The sequence below is a fragment of the Perognathus longimembris genome, chromosome 19, assembly GCF_023159225.1.
Source record: "Perognathus longimembris pacificus isolate PPM17 chromosome 19, ASM2315922v1, whole genome shotgun sequence".
NCBI lineage: Eukaryota > Metazoa > Chordata > Mammalia > Rodentia > Heteromyidae > Perognathus > Perognathus longimembris.
The window spans coordinates 13317074-13336267 of record NC_063179.1 but is presented as its reverse complement, the minus strand read 5'-3'; the positions used below and the strand labels follow the sequence as shown (position 1 = coordinate 13336267).

General features: G+C 33.0%; 1 protein-coding gene across 2 annotated transcripts in view; it reads left to right on the top strand.

The window, feature by feature from the left end:
- The first annotated feature begins 3720 nt into the window (after positions 1–3720).
- Positions 3721–19194, top strand: part of LOC125367485 (cadherin-10) — a 65251-nt gene continuing 49777 nt past the window's right edge. For both annotated transcript variants that reach the window (XM_048368170.1, XM_048368169.1), the window contains exon 1: positions 3721–3951. In XM_048368170.1, coding sequence (XP_048224127.1) covers positions 3721–3951 — 231 coding nt within the window. The remainder of the gene's footprint in view (positions 3952–19194) is intronic.

Genomic DNA, 19194 nt, shown 5'->3' with positions numbered 1-19194 from the left:
CATTCTCGTGTCTCCCTCCCAGCCTCCTCTTCTCTCATGTTCATTAATTTTGTAGGATAAACTTGGAATTTTTGATTTTGAGAATCTACCTTACCCACATTTACAAGAACACAAACAATCAGAGATGCTAATGGGGATGTGGGCAAAAGGGACCCCTAATAGACTCTTGGTGGGAATGCAAACTTGCTCAACCACTCTGGAAAGCAGTGTAGATGTCTCCCCCCACCCCCTTCCAAAAACAAAACAAAACAAAAAAACACAAGAAAAAAAATCAACACAAAACCTAAACAGACCTACACTATTACCCAGAATTTCTACTCCTGGGCATTATGCAAAGGGATACATTAAAGCCAGCAGTACAATCATGATCATTGCAACACAATAATTCACAATAGCCAACATATGGAATTAACCCAGATGCTTTTCCAGTGGAGGAATGGATGAAGGAAACATGATGTGTGTGTGTGTGTGTGTGTGTGTGTGTGTGTGTGTGTGTATGCAATGGAATTTTACTTATCTATGAGAAGGAATGGTATTGTATCATTTGCAAAGAAATAGAAAGACGTGGAATGACTTGTTAAGTGAAATAAGGCAGGCCCAAAGAGACAAAGGTTACACATTTTCTCTGATGTGGAAACCACAATTTGTTTATAAATAAATAAGTGAATATTTTGATAGGTATGTAAGTAAGTATATACAAATGTACTAGCTGAAATACAGTAAAATCAAGGAAGAACTTGGTGTTCTTCCTTAGAAAGACTAAATCAAAGGTTAACAAATTATATATTATTGTATTTATTTTTAATAGAGTTTCTTATTTTTGTTCTGAATTCTCTGGACTGCAATCATCATTCTACATCTAAATAGTTCATATCACAGGTTTGGCTCACAGTGGCAGACTTACTGTTTTATAGGGCCATTTTGCTCCCAGTTTTTTTTTTTTTTTTTTTGGTTGTTGTTGTTGTTTATTTGCCGGTCCTGGCTTGGACCCAGGGCCTGAGCACTGTCCCTGGCTTCTTTTTGTTCAAGACTAGCACTCTACCACTTGAGCCACAGTGCCACTTTTGGCAGTTTTCTATGTATGTGGTGCTGGGGAATCGAACCCAGGGCTTCATGTATACAAGGCAAGCACTTTTGCCACTAGGCCATATTCCCAGCCCACTCCCAGTTTTTTGTTTGTTTGTTTTTTGTCCAGTCTAACCTCAAATCATGATCCTCCCAATTTTGATTTCCAAGAAATTTCCTTAAAGCTTTGTGGTATAATGTCTGGCCAGTAATCTTCTTATTGCTTGCAAAATGTTTCTAAATAATTCTAAGTGTCTTTTCTTAGAATTTTAAATAATAATTTCTAAATTGTTTCTAAATAATACCTTTGAAATATACTAAATTATAATAATATGGAGTTTTGCTTTAGCAAACAACACTGTGAACTCAAATGTAATTATCATTACCATTTGCTGACACTGTTATACATTACTAACAATTTTATTCATTCAGATTCAAGCATTATAAAAAATAAGGATTATATAGGGTTGCTTCTAGAAAAACACAAACAGAAATATAATCATTAAGAAAGGGAAAGAATAATAAAGTCCACCTTCAATATGACCACGTCTTCTTTCACCAGATATTCATGTCTGTCTTTTAACAGTATGAGTAAACTGATAGTTGAATTTGAAAGAGATATCAATGAAGAGCATAAGTACTAGCCAATTAAAAAAAATTGAAAAATGAGAAGTAGAATGTTGCAGGGTGCATCTTAAGACATTTTAAAAGTAAAAGATAAAACTCTTATTTTTGGAATACACATACATGACTGAATGTGTGAATGGGGGAGAATGTTGAAAGAAATGGCATTCAAAGTATTTATGAAACATTTTGTTGAATGGCAATTCTTTTGTATAACTAGTTAAATATAAATATTAAACTAAATCAAAACAAAAAATAAAATTCAATTTGAAAAAAAATGAAAAAAAAAACTCTGAAGAGTAAAATTTCGAATTCTAAGTAAATAACTCCTTTTTTTTTTTTACACAAACTTCCTCCCTTAAGAACAACATAGTTACCTGCCTTTTATGATACAGAATAACACAAACATCATTTAGGCAGATATTCCCTTTTGCTTAGAGTATAATCAATTTGAATGTCTATAAAGTTAGTACTTTGTCATGCAAAATTGTTTTATGCACCAGAAAATTGTTAAACTCCAAGTAGAGTATTACATGACATATTTGAATAGGATGTAACTTTATCATGATGTAGGACTTAATATGCTATGAGGATACCATTTTCATATGATACACTCCAGGGAAATATTGCTTTCCCATTAATCTTATTCCTAAAGCACAGTATCATTAACCTCCAATCTTCTTAGTAATAAAACAAAAAAGTAAGCAAACTGCTAACAGCTAATCGTAGAGGACAGTACAAATGTAAATGCCTGTATATCTAGAATATATTCTCCTACAAAGGAGTGTGATTCTGTGCTTTGGGCTTCAAGCAACTTTGTATGCAAATATTATTTTTAGAAACGAAATTTTATATATATATATATATATATATACATGTCACATATGTCATATATAGACATAATAAAAATTTTAAACTCCATACAAAAATTTTAAGAAAAATGTTATAAAATAGGATAGATGAATAAAACTGTTATTTTAAAATATGTATTAATCAACCCAGAGGCCCCTTAAGGGAGAAGTGGATAGAGAAAATGTGAGAGATACATGTGTGTGTATGTGTGTGTATATATATATTTGTGTGATATGTATATATGTGTATATATATATATATATTCAAATTCTATGCTTTCATCAGAATGAACTATGAGCTATTTGTGTGGAAATAGGACAACTTGGAAAACATTATATTAAGTGAAGTAAACCGGACCCTAAGAAACACCGTTTGCATGGTTTCCTTCATTTGTAGTAATCTTAATGTGCCTATAAATCTACAAGTAAACACAATGGAAAGGAAAAGACAGAAGAAAATTACACTTGGACATGATAAAATGAACAGATTAATTAAACAGATGGTAAGCATTCACACAATGAAGACAAAAAAGGATATTCTTAGGAGAGGATCAAAGAGGATCCATAGCTATGTGCATATGGTCATATAAAGTGATGCTTATCAAAATGAACACTATGAGATAGACAAACAGCGTTTTTTGTCATTTCATTTTTTCCCACATTGTTGCTGCTTTTGATTTCTGTACTTTTTGTCTTGCATGGAAGTTTTTCTGTACTGTGTTAGTAAAGTACCATGAGTACAATAATAAGAAAGCAAAATCATCTTCCTTTATGAATTTATTAGACAGAATAAATGCATATTAAGTGAATCACATAGTATAGGAGGAATACACATGAAATGCTTGAAAGAAAATCTTCTGAATCATTGTTTCTTAAATTTTAGACATTTTGCCAGGTAAGTAGTATTTCTCAAGCTCACCAGTGTTTTGTGCTCAAGGAGAAAACAAGCATTTCAGTATCTATTATTAATAAACCATTTTCCTTTTAAATTTAAAGTGACAACTAACAGTCACTACGTTGTCAACTGACTCTTTCTATTTGTTTGTTTGAAGCCTTTTGGAAACATGTTCACATCATCAACGAATTGTTGGAAGCCAGCTGAAATACGGTGAAATACAACAGGACTGCTTTGGTTCCCTTTCTTCCGCACTGGGCCTCGGCTTGGGGCAGCACGCGAGCTATGACAGTATATCAATTGTTGAGACTGTCTCTCCTCTGGGTGTGCTTGCCACATCCCTGCTCTCCAGAGATAACCTTCAAAAGGACTCCTGGGCCTCAGCAGAGGCTCCTAGGGGCTTCAATACCAAGGAGTGATGGGAAAATCCTGCATCGTCAGAAGCGCGGGTGGATGTGGAACCAGTTTTTCTTGCTGGAGGAGTACACAGGATCTGATTATCAATACGTAGGCAAAGTAAGTCCCTGCTGAAATTTAAACATATCCATTCTTATTCTGTTTCTCTTATTAAGCAATGTGGAACGTCTTCAAAATGGTGATTCTTTAAATAAAATGATTCTCAAAAGAATATTTTTATGTATGGAATACATTTGAGAAGATAGGGAATGAAAGTGATGTACACATTTGTACAAATTTGTTACCTGCCCAACAATTATGGATTAGGGTACTGCTGGAATTAAAGTTTTGAAACTGGTAGAGAAAAAGAAATGAAGATGATATAGTACCACAGTTATTTAGAAGACCAAATTATATTCAAAAGCGCACACCTACACGTGCACACACACACACACACATTTATATTCCATTGGCATTGACTTCAGTTTAAGGGAAAAAAAGACATTATTAGAGATGTTTACTATTTTACAAGCTGGAAGGAAAATTATATGTCCAAAGAGTATAAATACTGCTATTTGTATGTTCTTTTTTAAGTCATTTACAGAGAGGAAAACTGTATAAAAGTTATACCAGGGAAAATCCAATTGCTTATTGGATTATGAACTTGGAAGTGAAGAGCCTTGCTTTTATCACATGCATACTAAAATTTACCTTTTAAGGAAAAAAAATGTGTCAGAGAGTATATATTTTATGGAAAGGACTTAAGTCTCGTTATATCCCAATGATTCCAGCCTTTTGTAAGTTCTTGGTAATATGGGAAACACTGCTACAAAGGTGAAGTATCCTGTTGACTTAGGAGAGAAGAAAAGAAGCAGCAGCCTAAATAATCTTAGCAGACAGCCAGTCATAGAAGACTTATTGCGAGGCTTATGCATTGAATCCACAAGAACAATGTGGAGGTAAAGTTTATGGGTCCTGTAATAGAAAGCTTTGACGTTATGAAACTAATAATGTAAAAATATAATCAGCTCAGTCATGGAAACTATGTTTTTATTTGGTTTTATCCATGTTTGTTTGCATTAATTTCACTTCACCTAACCTTGAATTAATGCTTAAAAGGTTGGAAATTGATTTACTGTTATATGATACACATCTATGTGATAATCAAGCTGCTACTTATTTTCTTTTCCATTTTTCAGTTCCTATAGAAATGAATACTTTGAAATCAAACACTATACATCCTACCTCCTTTTTTTCTGTAGGTCTTATATTTAGACACTACTTAGTTGAATACATTAACTTTAGTTAGAATTAACACAATTCCCTCAGCCATAGGGTGCCAAATGTCTCTTTGAGGAAAAGTAATCAGAAATTTTAAAACACTAAAAATAATGAAAGTTAGTACCCATGATATATGTATATCAATAAGTTTAATCCCTAGTCTGCTATATGAAAAGAAATCTGTAACATATTTAATGAACAATTTATGTTTTCTTCTAATACATATTCTGCTGAACTACAAGATAAACGCACATTTAGTAGAGATGGTAACTCTCAGAGTATCTCGTGGTCACAGTCCTTATCTTTTGTCTGTTTTAAGTCTGTTATAATTTTTGTGTTTGATAAAATACACTATATATGTCTATCTCCAAAAATACTCTTATCAATGTAAAATAGTGTTAAATTTATTAAAATACCATTTAAATAGTATTAAATACTATAAAGAGAAAGAGAGGGAGAGAGGGAGAGAGGGAAAGAGGGGGGAGAGAGGGAGACATAAACTACCTGGCTTTAAGAGAGGAAAACTAGTGATAATATAATGATAAAAAGTATTATAAAAGACTCATGACTTAGATACAGCAGAGACCCTGAACACGAATAATTGAATAGCTAGTACCTGATACCTCATGTTACATTTCTGCTATAGTTGGATAAAAACTGAAAAAAAAAAAAAAGGTGTTATTAAATGTTACAAGTGAAGCCTGGAACTGGTGGCTCATGTCTGTAACCATAGCTATGGAATAAGCTAGGATCTGAAGATCTTGGATCAAAACTAGCCTAACAGAAAAGGCCATGAGATTCTAACTTCCAGTTAATTAGCAAAAAAGCTGAAACTGTAACTATGACTCATGTGTAGAATGCCAGCCTTGAGAGAATAAGCTAAGGGATAGCAGTGAGTTAAAATGTCACTATAACTTCCCTGCCCACCCCCACATCTCTGTATGTTAAATTTAAATGGAGAACTTGCTTTTATTTTCCACTTTCCTAGTTATTTTTGGGAACTTTTATTGTGAAAGAACCCTCTGATAAAGAAATTAGTGCTGAGAATTTTTTCAGGAATATCCTCTCTGAAATTCTTAAAAGTGATCCAAGAAATACTAATTCTAAGTAGTAGGTTCAAAAAGGTCACAAATGCAAATGTCAACCACCATGTTGAACTGTATCTATTTTACACTTACTTATGGTTGTAAATTAAAGGAATCTTGCCACAACTAGGAAAGACAAGGTTAGTGCAAAGAGAAACTGTAGACTATTGACTTACATTCTTCCCAGATTTAAATATATCTGAATTTCCAAACCAGATACTTTTGCAATAAACCCAAATATAGTAAGAAGAAAATACTCTCTGGCATGATCCAATTACTGAAATCAGAGTCTTTGGGGAAAATAAAAACTACCTACATGATTTTGGATTGCCTATGAAAATAAGGATCTATCTAAAAAGAAATATGCTGCTCAGTAAATATAGATATGATTGATTGAACACAAATTGAGAAAGTGACAAGGAATAATTGAGATTCAATCATTTTCTGTTCAAACTCTATCAATTGTGCACACAAAATAAACAAGGGGAAAGAAAAAAATGAAACAAGCTAAAAGAAAGTAATTTTTAGTTTGCAGTAGTCACAGAATGAAAGTGGTAGAATGATATAGAAGACATTTCTAGAGACTCTTTTAGACTCAATGCTTAAAAATATCTTTATGACTAGAGCATATTTAGATGTAAAGAAACATTGTTCATACATAAAGATATTTTTAATGAACCTACATTAGATGCTATTGTGACATATTTTTGTGTGTGTTTTACCAGGGTTTAAATTCAGAGCCTTCTTCTTGCTAGACAGGCACTCTTTTGTTGAGTCATACCTCCAACACTATTGCTTTACTTTAATTTCCTGATATGTCATCAGTCTTCATGAGGGCATAACTGGTTCAATCTACTTATACCTTCTGAGTATCCAGACATGTTCAAAACTGCATGGTTAGTTTATTGAGATAACCTCTTGCTAGTTTTTTGCCTGGAATATTCTCAAACAATGATCTTCATTAAAAAGTCAATGGACATGGAGTAATACTATAGAATAAATAGTCCTACTAGCTAGATCTAGAACATTCCAATGAATGAATGACCAGCAATATAATTCCCATTCACTAATACTGAGCACCTCATCAGGGCATCATCTAAGACAGAAATTATACTAGGCTAGAAAAGCAAGACTTAAGAATCTTAAAACATTTGTACTCATTCGAGTGTCTTTTGCTGACTTTGATGGAATGAAATCAGAATTCAATCAGTACACACTTTGGAAAACCAAAAACACATGGAAATTGAGTACTATCTTCCCCAGTAATGTATTGGATCAAAAAAATATAAACCATGCTGTATAAATTAAAATGGAAACTTACCAAAATTTCTGTGATTCAGTAAATGCAATTCACAGAAGGAAATTTAGAGTATTGAATCCCTTTATCAAAAAATGAAGATGTCAAATATATAACACTGTATTTCAAGGAAATTAAATACAGAACAAATTAAACACTAAAGCAAAATAATAAGAAGCTAGTAAAGAAGCTAGTAAAAATAAGAGAAGAAAGGAATGTGAAAAAGAGAATAGCAGGCAATAAAAATATCAACAGGACTAGATCTGGATCTTATTAAAAGTTAAAATAATGTTATCTAGGAAAATGATAAATAGATCAACTAAATAAATCTAGAAGCAAAAGAAAAATATTATAGCTGGTAATATGACAGAAGTGAAAATGATCAGATAAAAATACCATAAAAATGTATACCATAATCAGTCGGATATACTATAGGAAACACAAATATCTATATAACCTACTAAGTCAGAATCAAAATGAAATGTAAAAAAAAATGTGAGAAAGATAATAGAATTGAATTGGGTTACAGAAGCATAGTCCTATAACTACTTAAGGGGTTGAGATCTGGAGGATTGAAATTTTAAAACAGCCTATGCCAAGAAGCTAAAGTGATTTCACCTCCAAATAAGCAATAAAAATCTAGGAGAAACCAGAGTTGAAAAGGTAAAGAGCCAATCATGAACAAGAAAACTGAGTGATTTTGTAATCCTCCTAATTCATGTTCCTGTGCTGGCGAACATAAATAAAATACAATAAAATAGCAAATAGAATAAAATATATAGTAAATAAACTTTAAAATCTCATCAAGGAAAGACTAGAAGCAAATAGCTTCACAAGAGAGTGCTGCAAACATGTAAAGAAAGAGTCCTTCTCAAATTCTTTTAAATGACTAAAACATAAGAGGTCCTTCCAGTCTAATGTAAGAGACCAGTATTATCCTGAACCAAAGTTAGACAGTTACACCAAAAAAAATTTTGCCTGTTAGTAGCCTCAAAAATATGATTTTTTCAATGAAACATTAGCAGACTATAGCAATAATTAAATTATCAAACACCACAGTTAAATAGGAATTGTCTTTAAGTTTCAAGGTTGGTTCAACTAATGCAGATCAATGTATGTGAAGGTAACAAATTTAAAGACAAAAATCATATGATCATTTTCATTAGTACACAACAAGATTTGTGAATATTCAGTACCTTTACATGATTCAAAACTCTGAATACAGTTTTTGGTAAAGGAGGAATACAACTCAACAAACTAAGGCCTTGTATTAAAATATCTCAATAAACATCATTTGAGCCGTGAAGAGTTTAAGATTTTCCTGTAAGATTATATGACAAATTAAGAATCCTGTCTTTCACTAGTTTGACTCAACAACTTCTAGATATTGGAGCGATAACATTTAGACAAGAAAACTAAATAAAAAGCACTTAAAACCAGATCATGGTGGCTCATATCTGTAATTCTAGATTTTTGTTTTCATTTCTTTATTGTTAAAGTGATATACAGAAGGGTTACAGTTTCCAAAGACAAACCAATGCAACAGCAGAACTTACAAAACTATGTGGTTTAAACCCACTGTACAACTCATGGTGGGTGAAGGAAATGGGTAGGAAGAGGCAGGGGAAAAATGAGGGAGGAGGTAACAAGTTGGATAAGTAATGTACTCACTGTAATCCTAGATTTTTACTTAGCTTTGATCTAGAAATTCATAGATCAAGGCCAGCCCAGATACAAAAATTCATGATGCCATCTGCCAATTAATTAGGGAAAATCCAGACTGGATGCACACGTGAAATGGTAAACCATCAGGTGATTAAGAAAGCTGGGCTAATATAAGGCTCTAAATTTAAACTTGAGTAATGCAGAAAAAACTTTTAATATTAAAGGAAGAACTAACATCAAGAAAATATAGAGAAGTGCAGTAGAATACTGCTGGACAAAGCACTGAAGCTCTTAATTACAAATTCACGAATTCTAAGCAGTGCCTTTCCTCATGTTGCCAGTGAAGTTTCTGAAAAAGAAATAAGAACTCATTCTCACTCATAAGAGCTGAACAAAATGAACTATTTTCCGTGATGTTTAACCAAAGAAATGAAACCTATGTATCTTGAAAACGAGGCAACATTAAGGAAAATATTGATGATATAAACAAAGGGAAATACACAGAATGTGTATGGACACGGACTGTAAGATTTAATATTGTTTAAAATGCATCTGTATATCAAGGTAATATGTAGATTCAATGCAAGCATTACTAAATTTCTAATATGTTTCATAAAGAAAGAAAACAAATCTGAAATTCATGTAAAACCATAAAGACCTTGAATAGTCAGCATGATCTTGAGTAAGAGCAAAAAAAAAAAGAAAGCAAAGGAAACAACTGTAAAGACATGAGGCACTGTAGATATCCAATATCAACTGAAAAGCTATGTAAACAATTACGATGTTGATGCCATGATAATAGACAAGCTGGAGAAGGTAAAGCCTGGATATAAATTTGCAAATTATTGTTCAACTGATACTTGAAACAAGTGCCAATAATACATATTGCAGAAAAGATAGTGTCAACAAAAATGTTGAGACCAATGGATACCCACATACCAAAGATGGAAATTGGACTCTCTTAATTTAGTCTATAGAAGAACTCCAAATAGCTGAAATCTTACATATAAAATTCAAACTGAAAGATTGCTAGAAGATTCTTCAGTTGTAATGTTCTCTGATATTGATGTGGGCCAAGAATCTGAAGTCATGATTCATCATCCCTCAGTACATGATTTAAAAAAGAATGTTTCCATAAGTATGCATAGTTCATTTCTCAAATAAAATAAATATATAAAGATAGGTAAATGTCATTAAATATAGGACAATCTATATAATTCAAAACCACAAACATCTTCTAAGTTCTTTCACCACACAATTTACTATTCCCTTATTACTTCAATCGGAAAGTTTCCTGCTCCTTTAGTTAGTTATAAAGCATTTTTAAGATTCCCTATATCTCTTTAACATTACTGGAATTTAATTTAACTGGAATATGTTTTAGGTAAGAGAGAAGTATAAGTCATTTTATAAATTAAAATGTTTATGAAAGCTTTCTATGGTAGCTACTGTAAGTAGATACATGTGGAAGATTTGATAACCTTGGAAGTGACTCAAAGACATTTTTTCCTAGAAGAAAACACACACACACACACACACACACACACACACACACACACACACATACACTAAGATATATACTTATATCTAAGAGAGTTCTTTTTTTTCTTACTCGGAAGCCATATTTAATTAAATGCTCAGTTAAATTGTGTCCCTATGAACTGGAAAATAATGTTTTCTGCAAATAAAGGAAGTGGCTTGCCTGTAATCCTACATACTCAAGAGACTGAGATCTGAGATCATGGTTCAGAGCTAGCCTGGGCAGGAAAGTTTGTGAGATTCTTACGTCCAATTAACTACTAAGAAACTGGAAGCCTTGTTGTGGCAGAAAGCATTAGAGCATTAGTCTTGAGGAAAAAGAGCTCAGGGATAGTGCTCAGGACATGCCTTCAAATCCAATGACCACCACCACCACCGACAACAACAACAATAACAAAAAAAACAAAAAAACAAAAAAAAAGAAAAGAGAGAAAGAACAAGAAAGGAAGGAAGGGGTGTTGTTTATGTGTGTGTCAGTTTCTCTTTAGATGTTATATGTCCAAAGACTCAAATTAATGCTACCTCAAATGAAAGCATGGATTTTTTTAAACTGAATTATTTATTCATTATGGATTTCGGCATCTACTTTTAAAAGCATACTATTTAGCACACATATTTAGTCTTAGATTTAATATTATTATTTCTGTTGTTATTGCATTGTTATGCATTGTGGTGCCTGGCAATTTCAATTAAGAATAAATAATTTAAGTAATTAGAAATTAAAATAAAGCAGATCATTTGAATTTTCTGGTGCAAACACTATATTGAGAAAAGGAACAGAAATGTCCCTGGAGAAATCATGTCTCTCCTTAGAGCTGTACTCCAAAACAGTAACCATATGGACTAGGAGCCAATAGGGAACCATATGGACTTCACAAAGCCCCCTTAGCAAAATATTTTTACTTATTTCATACTTAACGACCGTGTGTGTGTGTTTGTGTGTGTGTGTGTGTGTGAAAGTATTACATTGAGAACTTTAATTTGTAAGGTGAAATGCAAGTTTTCCTGTGTGCCAACAATGTGAAGAGTGAGGCTGAAGTCAAGAAAGCAACTCCTTTTGCAATATCTATAGAAAACCCTAACTAAAGAAATGGAAGACCTCTATGATTAAAACTTTAAATACCTGGAAAAGGAAATTAAATCTGAATTAAGGAAATTGAAAAAACCTTCCATGCTCCTGGATTGGGAGGATCAACATCATGAAAATGACAGTATTGCCAAAAGCTATTTACAAATTCAGTGCGAAGCCCATCAATATCTCAGTACCATTCTTTAATTAAATAGAGGAAACAATCAAAAAATTCATATAGAACAGTAAAAGACCTTAAATAGCAAAAAAAAAAAAAAGTTAGCAGGAAGAACAGTACTGGAGAAATATTAATACCAAACTTCAAACTCTATTACAAAGTGATAGTAATAAAAACAGTTCGGCATTGGCACAAGAATGGACCAGTATAATTTTTTTCCAAGTCCTTCCATTTCCTTATGAAGGGGGCAGTTGCATTCTTTCTGATAGAGGCTAGAATTCTATTATGTATATGTACCACATTTTCTTAATCCATTAATCTACAGAGGGGCATTTGGGTTGGTTCCATATTTTAGTGAGGCAAATTGTGTTGCAATGAACATAGTTGTGCTGGTGGCCTCAGTCTTTTAATCTTTCTTTTAATCCTTTGGGTAGATGCCCAAAAGTGCGGCTGCTGAGTCATTGGGGAGTTTTATGTTTACCCTTTTGAGGAACCTTCATACTGCTTTCCATAGTGGTTGGACAAGTTTAAACGCTCACCAACAGTGTAGTAAGATTCCCTTTTGACAACATCCTCTCCAGTATCTGTTGTTATAATTAGTGTGTATCTAAGATAGTCCTAGCAGAAGATCACAATAATTCAATAGCTATGTACATATGAACAGAAAAGTTGATGCTAAGTGAAATGAACTCCAAGTTATGGAAAAAAAGTGGTTTACCATTGCAGTTGTTATTGTCAATGTACCATCTGAAGTTTTACCACTTTCTTTGGTCTTTTTTTTCTAGGTTTTTTTTTTTTTTTTTACCCCTGTTGTCACTCTTCCTTATTTTGGTACCCTGGGTATTGTATACAGGTTTATTGGAAGTAGGGAGAACATCAAAACAGAGAGACAAAAGGTAAAGGTCAACTAATGCAACAACAATACTTACAAAACTACATTCTGTAATCCAACTGTCCAACTCATGAGGCTGGGGAGGGGCAAGAAGGGAGGAAATGAGGGAGGAGGTAACAAGTTTGATTAAAAAAAAATGTACTCACTGGCTTACATATGAAACTGTAACCCTCTGTACATCACTTTGACAATAAATAAATAGATAAATAAATAAAACAGACACTGAAAAATATTGCAGGAAGGAGTAGGAGAAACACTTGGGCTCCTTGGCACAGGTGGAAACCACAAAAAATTGACAATGTAATTTTATGTTTTGACTGAGGTTTGCTTAAATATATTGTTTTTCTGGAAGGTCAGTAGTGTCTCTTCCATATATGATAACAAAAAATAAATCAGGGGCCATTGAAGGGTTTGGTTGTCTGGAGCAAAGGGAACAGGCAAAGGACGGTGGGGGAAAATGAGGACTAATATGCTCAGGGTTCCCAGGTCCTGCTGGTGTCATAGACAAAATAATGGCTTTCAAAGATGTAGGTGTTCTAATCTTCAGACTTGTAAATGTAACCATTCAAATGACAAAGGAGATTATACAGATGTGATTAAATTGAGACTCTCGATGTAGAGTGATTATTTTGGATTACACAGACAATCTTTCTATAATCACTTGGGTTCCTGAAACAGTGAAGCAAGTTTCTCAAACTCAGAAAAACTAGATGTGACAGCAGAGCCAAGAGGCTGGAGGCATGCGTTCAAAAGTTGAGGAAAGAAGCCAGATGTCAAGGTCTGAAAACAGGCCTGCAGGTATGCAGACAGATGGAAAATTCAAGGAAGAAGTTTCCCTTAAAGCTAGTTAATAACATCAGACTTACAACAATATGAGAAAATTCATTTGTATTATTTTTATTTTCTGTTTTCTAACATTATAGCAACAACAGAAATTCAATGTGTGTGTGTGTGTGTGTGTGTGTGTGTGTGTGTGTGTGTGTGTGTGTGTGTGTTGACTTCAACTTTGCCTCTAAATTGAGTGGGGAAAAAAAAAAAAATCCCAGAGTCATTAGTAAAAGACTGACAATATCCTTACATTTAAAAATTCTCATGGTAGCTCCAGGCTTTAAAGCAAACACAATAAAAATTTCTCATATATGACATGTGAAGTGTTAGAGAATGTCGTACATGACTTCAAGGATTCTAGTCTGAGCAACAGGAAATATAGATCCATTTTCATTTGGAATGCTGAAATGAGAGGAGGAGAATTATTTAATTTCATGTAGTCACATAGTGTGACTTGAGTCCTTTTCTGGCTCAGAGGAATTGTCAGCGTAAACAGTGTTTCAGTTTTACAATTAGTATTAATAAGCAGAATATAGAACAAGAAAATAAAGTATGTTTCTTTTCAAAGATAACCAGTGTTAATTGTCTTTGATGTCTTGGAAAAAGGTATGGGAGAAAAGAGTAAATTCATCAAATGAAAATAAGAATAAATATTCAGTTCAATACAATGAAATATGAGAGGCAGTGGCTCGTTAGGAGACAGATGACAGATGATTTAGCTAATGTAGATGGTCAGGTTTTCCTAAAGTAAATTGCATAAGTGACGGCAGATGTCATGGTTCTAATTTCAGTGATAGGTAGATAAATAATTCTCAGTGTGTTAGATTTAAAAGGAAATGCAGAGAGAAACTGGAGAAAACACATGGGGCAGACTGGAGTGTTTCTGACTAGAGATGAATAAATATACACCACCGAGCTGCATTTGGCAGAGGACAATATTAATCAGGAGATAAAAATGTCTCTTTAGGTTTTCATCATTGTTAAAACTCCAGATTACTATTGAACAAAATGTATTATAGAAATAATAGACAATTCTTGTTTTTCTTTCATGCATTTTAATTGTTATTATATAGGAGATGTATTGAGTTATGTACAGTTACTTAAATCAGGTAGTGTATTTCTTTTTGAACAGGTCATCCCTTCCCTAGCTGTTGGTTGTAGGGAAATTTGAGCTATTGACTTATTTTCTTTGATGTGTAGAGGTTCCTTAAAAAATCTCCTTTTGTCTTGTAGTTTCTATAAGCTACATCCACAAATTTCATTAAATTTTAGATGTCAAACATATAACGACACAGAAAATAATCTCAAAGAAACTTTTAAACATGACCTACTTTATAATAGGTTGTGTCATATAAAAGTTGTAATGGCAGTACTGAGAGCTCCTCTACTCCCACAGTTTCCTCTAAAGGGAATACAGCAATTATCATAATGTCTGTGTAACATGTAATGGACCAACATGTGCACTTTATTAATTAAGCCTTATACATTGCAAGTTGCACTCTGTCTTCCCATAAACGTTCTGTCCAAAAATGTGTGCAACTTCTATAATCTAAAAGAGCAGACTACATGAGGACATTCCTTCCTAAAGAACACATTGCATTTGTCATTGTCTTCATGTAGTTCAGCTCATTTAGTTTATAGAAGTTGCACAAATTTCTTTCATTTTGATTGTTTTCATAATATTAGATGCAATCATTAGATACTTTGTCAAAAATATCTCATTTATCGTATTTCTGATTTCCACATAGACTGCACAGACACATTTGACAGATGGCAGTTCTAGGCTTTGAGGGAGAAAGATGACAAGAAGGAGTGCATTGTCAATGTATGGTGCCATGGTGCTGGCGTGTTACCTCAACATTATTTAATACTGATGATGACAACTTGGAAATTTGTTTTCCACTCTAAACAGCTCTCCTGACATGTGCTTTTAGGTACCTGGTCCTTATGCAGAACTAATGGTCAAAGAATTTGCCTCATTCTCCAACACCTTGAGGAATAATAAATATAGTTTCTATTTTTTTAATTTAATATTGTGTGCATATGTGTATGTATTGCTTGGGGTAAGAATCTTCTACTGTTTGACTTGCTTTGGTGTTTATGCTGAGTTATCTCCCTTTATTGTAAGGTCTATTCAGTTATTTTACTTTTTGAGTACCTTTATATTTCTGGTTCTACAAGATGTCCAAGTGTCATCTTGTATACTTCTCATCTCAGTCTTCAAATCAGATATCTGGCAGAGGAGATATTTTTAACACAGAAAGGTGAAAGACGGTTTAATCTCATAGACTTCTAGTCAATTTATGTTATAATGTTGAAAAACAGATGAGCCCGACTTCACAAAAAAATGTAAAAATTTAATAAAAATAAATCCTAGAAGGCAATATAAACATCTATGAAGCAATAGAATGTCAGGAGACGCCAGTAATGGGAAAGTCTTTTATACTCCAATTACTATTATGACTGGACAGTAATTTTGATGATCAGTGTAGAGCAGACACCGGTGAGTAGTTGCAGATTGTAGAACCACGTGTAGCAAAATTAAACTAAAAATCAGAATAATCAATTTCCTAAAATGTGTTTTATGTATGCAAAAATGAAGTAAAACTTACTAGAATGTCAGTAAGAGACAGGTCAATGAAAATTGTATCTCTGTGTTCTAATTCAAATGATCAGGAGTCGTATATGAAACATATACTAGGGGTTTATGTTTTTGATATAATGATTTCCCGTTAAACAACTTAAAACCTATTGAGCCAAAAATGATGCTTATAGATATGCCATTTATAAAACAATGCCATGTTTCCTAGGTCTTTTGTTTGTGTGAATTATGTGACTATCTCTCTGCGAATCAAGAAGCAGTCTGAGAACACAATTTGGTATTTGTCCTTTGAGTGAATAACAAACATGCAGTGGTGGGCCACCAACAGATTTTGAACACAAAAGAATAATCACTAATCATGACTGCTGATATTTGGGGAGCTATTTTGTGACTATACAGTCAGGAACAATGTTTAAACATTTTGAAGTTCCCCAAAGTAATATGCAGTGATTTATGTTAATGCATGTGCTCTTTTAGTGACTGGTATTGTTTAACTTTTTAAGATTTTCCTACAAAAATAAATAATATGGGTGATGAATTATAATCCACTGAAGTAGAAAGGACACTGTTGGTTCATGAACATGCAAGTTATTAGCTGGTGGATGCATTAATAATTCAAATTGGAAAAATACCACAATGTATTCACTTCAAGAAAATGATTGCTTTTAAAAGGCACAGTTTTGTAACCCACTAAAAGTACAAAAGAAAACACAAAAGTATGCTGAATGACAGTGAACTGGCCTCATGAGAAAATAATTTGGACCCTAAAGCAAATTAAATTTTTTTCCATTATCTTTAATTAGTCGCACAAGGAGTTTCAAGTCGACATGTAAGTTTGGGATCAAAATACATCCTCAGTCAATGTCAGCCCTTTATCAATATTTCTCCATCTCTCCTTTCTCACCCATCCATACACTTTTCATAATGAATATTTGTTAAAGCACAGATTGGCAGTTGGTGCTAGAAAGTATTTAACTGATGTTAAATAATCTAATTATAGCATAAGTCACAGGCTTCCTTTTAGTTGAAACAAAGTAACAGAAATGCTAAAAATCTGTATAGAGCTTTTTCTTAATATACATGTTTATCTATATGGATACATGCATACATACATACATACATGCATCCATACATGCACCTATATACTCCTTTTTAGTTATTTAGATTTCATTTTGTCTTTTGATTATATTTTCTAATATTTCCATGCCTTTACTCAAAACTTAAAAAAAAAAGAAAAAAAAAAGAACTCATCAATTTCATTTCCTGAGGCCATAAATTTTATCTTCAATCTCATGCACATACCCTTTGGCATTTGAATATATTAAATAAAGTATGGTCATTTAAATTGAACTATTCTGATAAACTATTGAAGATTTTTAAATTTCAATCCGATAAACAGTATTGCTTTATTAATTTCTTGAATTTATTTTTGTCATGATGTCATTGCTTATTGAACTCAAAAGATTAAAAAGATATGCAACTTAATGAATGTGTTAGGAAACTGAGAGTCTGGGATATTAGCTGGTAATAATGAACTGTAAAAGGGAAATTTTTAAATACTGTATAACCAAATATTAAGACATGATTAACGAACATCGCAAAAAGCACCTTCATTCACAGGAAGATGGTACAGGAAATGTAAATTTTCCAGCATTACTTACTAAAAGACATACAAATTTCAAACAATTTAATGTTCTTTGGAATAAACAGGATTGACTTTATTTCAATTACAAACACCTATATTTTTTCTATTTTTCCCTTTTCCTTATTTGTTTGCTTAATAGCATACAAAATTGTAGCAATCACACAAACATTGTTTTTTTTTATACTTTGTGTCTTGTTTCAAATAATCAAATTCAAAAGTGGTTAAACATTTGTTCAAGTTATAAAACTGCGGCAATCATTCTCTGAAGGATTAAAAAAATAAACTTATTTCTTAATTGAGAGAAGTGGTGTACCTCACTACTTGCCTTTCAGTGGATTCCATTCATCTTGTTTTGTGTGGTGTTGATTCCAGTTCTTAAGTAATTGTGAAGTTCAGCAGGGAAGGTTTCCCGGGCTCCTCCTCAGTGGCAGATGCAAGAGTAGTTATCTGCTCTCCTATTAGACAGCAAGACTCACTGGAAACCCCAGGCCTTGTTTTTCAAACTGGCTGGAAATTAGCAGTATGCATTCATCTCATTTGCTTTTCCCTTGACTAATGACTAAAGGATTAAAGCAAACAATTTAAATGAAAAGCAAAATTAGGCTATGGAATTTTAATGATTTGTTGTCTTTATTTTTATGTGAAAGGGGCTGGGGATCAAAAGTGAAATTAAGCATGAAATGATATGGAAATATATTGAACCAAATCCTTTTAAAAAAAATTTCAGCTATACTTTTTTTTATTGCTGAACAAAAATGAATGTGAATAATGACTTAAATGAAAGGTACAAACATTGGTAAGAAATGCCACATGTTTCCTAATTGGCAATAAGATTTAATTTTTCAAAATCATATGTAATAAAAAAATTTGAGGGCTGGGGATATGGCCTAGTGGCAAGAGAGCTTGCCTCGTATACATGAGGCCCTGGGTTCAATTCCCCAGCACCACGTATACAGAAAACGGCCAGAAGTGGCGCTGTGGCTCAAGTGGCAGAGTGCTAGCCTTGAGCAAAAAGAAGCCAGGGACAGTGCTCAGGCCCTGAGTTCAAGGCCCAGGACTGGCCAAAAAAAAAAAAAAAAATTTGAACTTGAACTTTGGGTAGTAAACATAAGAGGTAAACAAAGCACACCTGAGTTGAAGTACAGAAAATAAATATAAGATATAATATATATGCAGTAGTTTCTTTTTTTTAACCCTAAAGATATAATATGAATGAGGGGAAGCATCTATCTTCATCCACAACTTCACATGATCACGGCAGACTCACATGTTTTTTATAGAA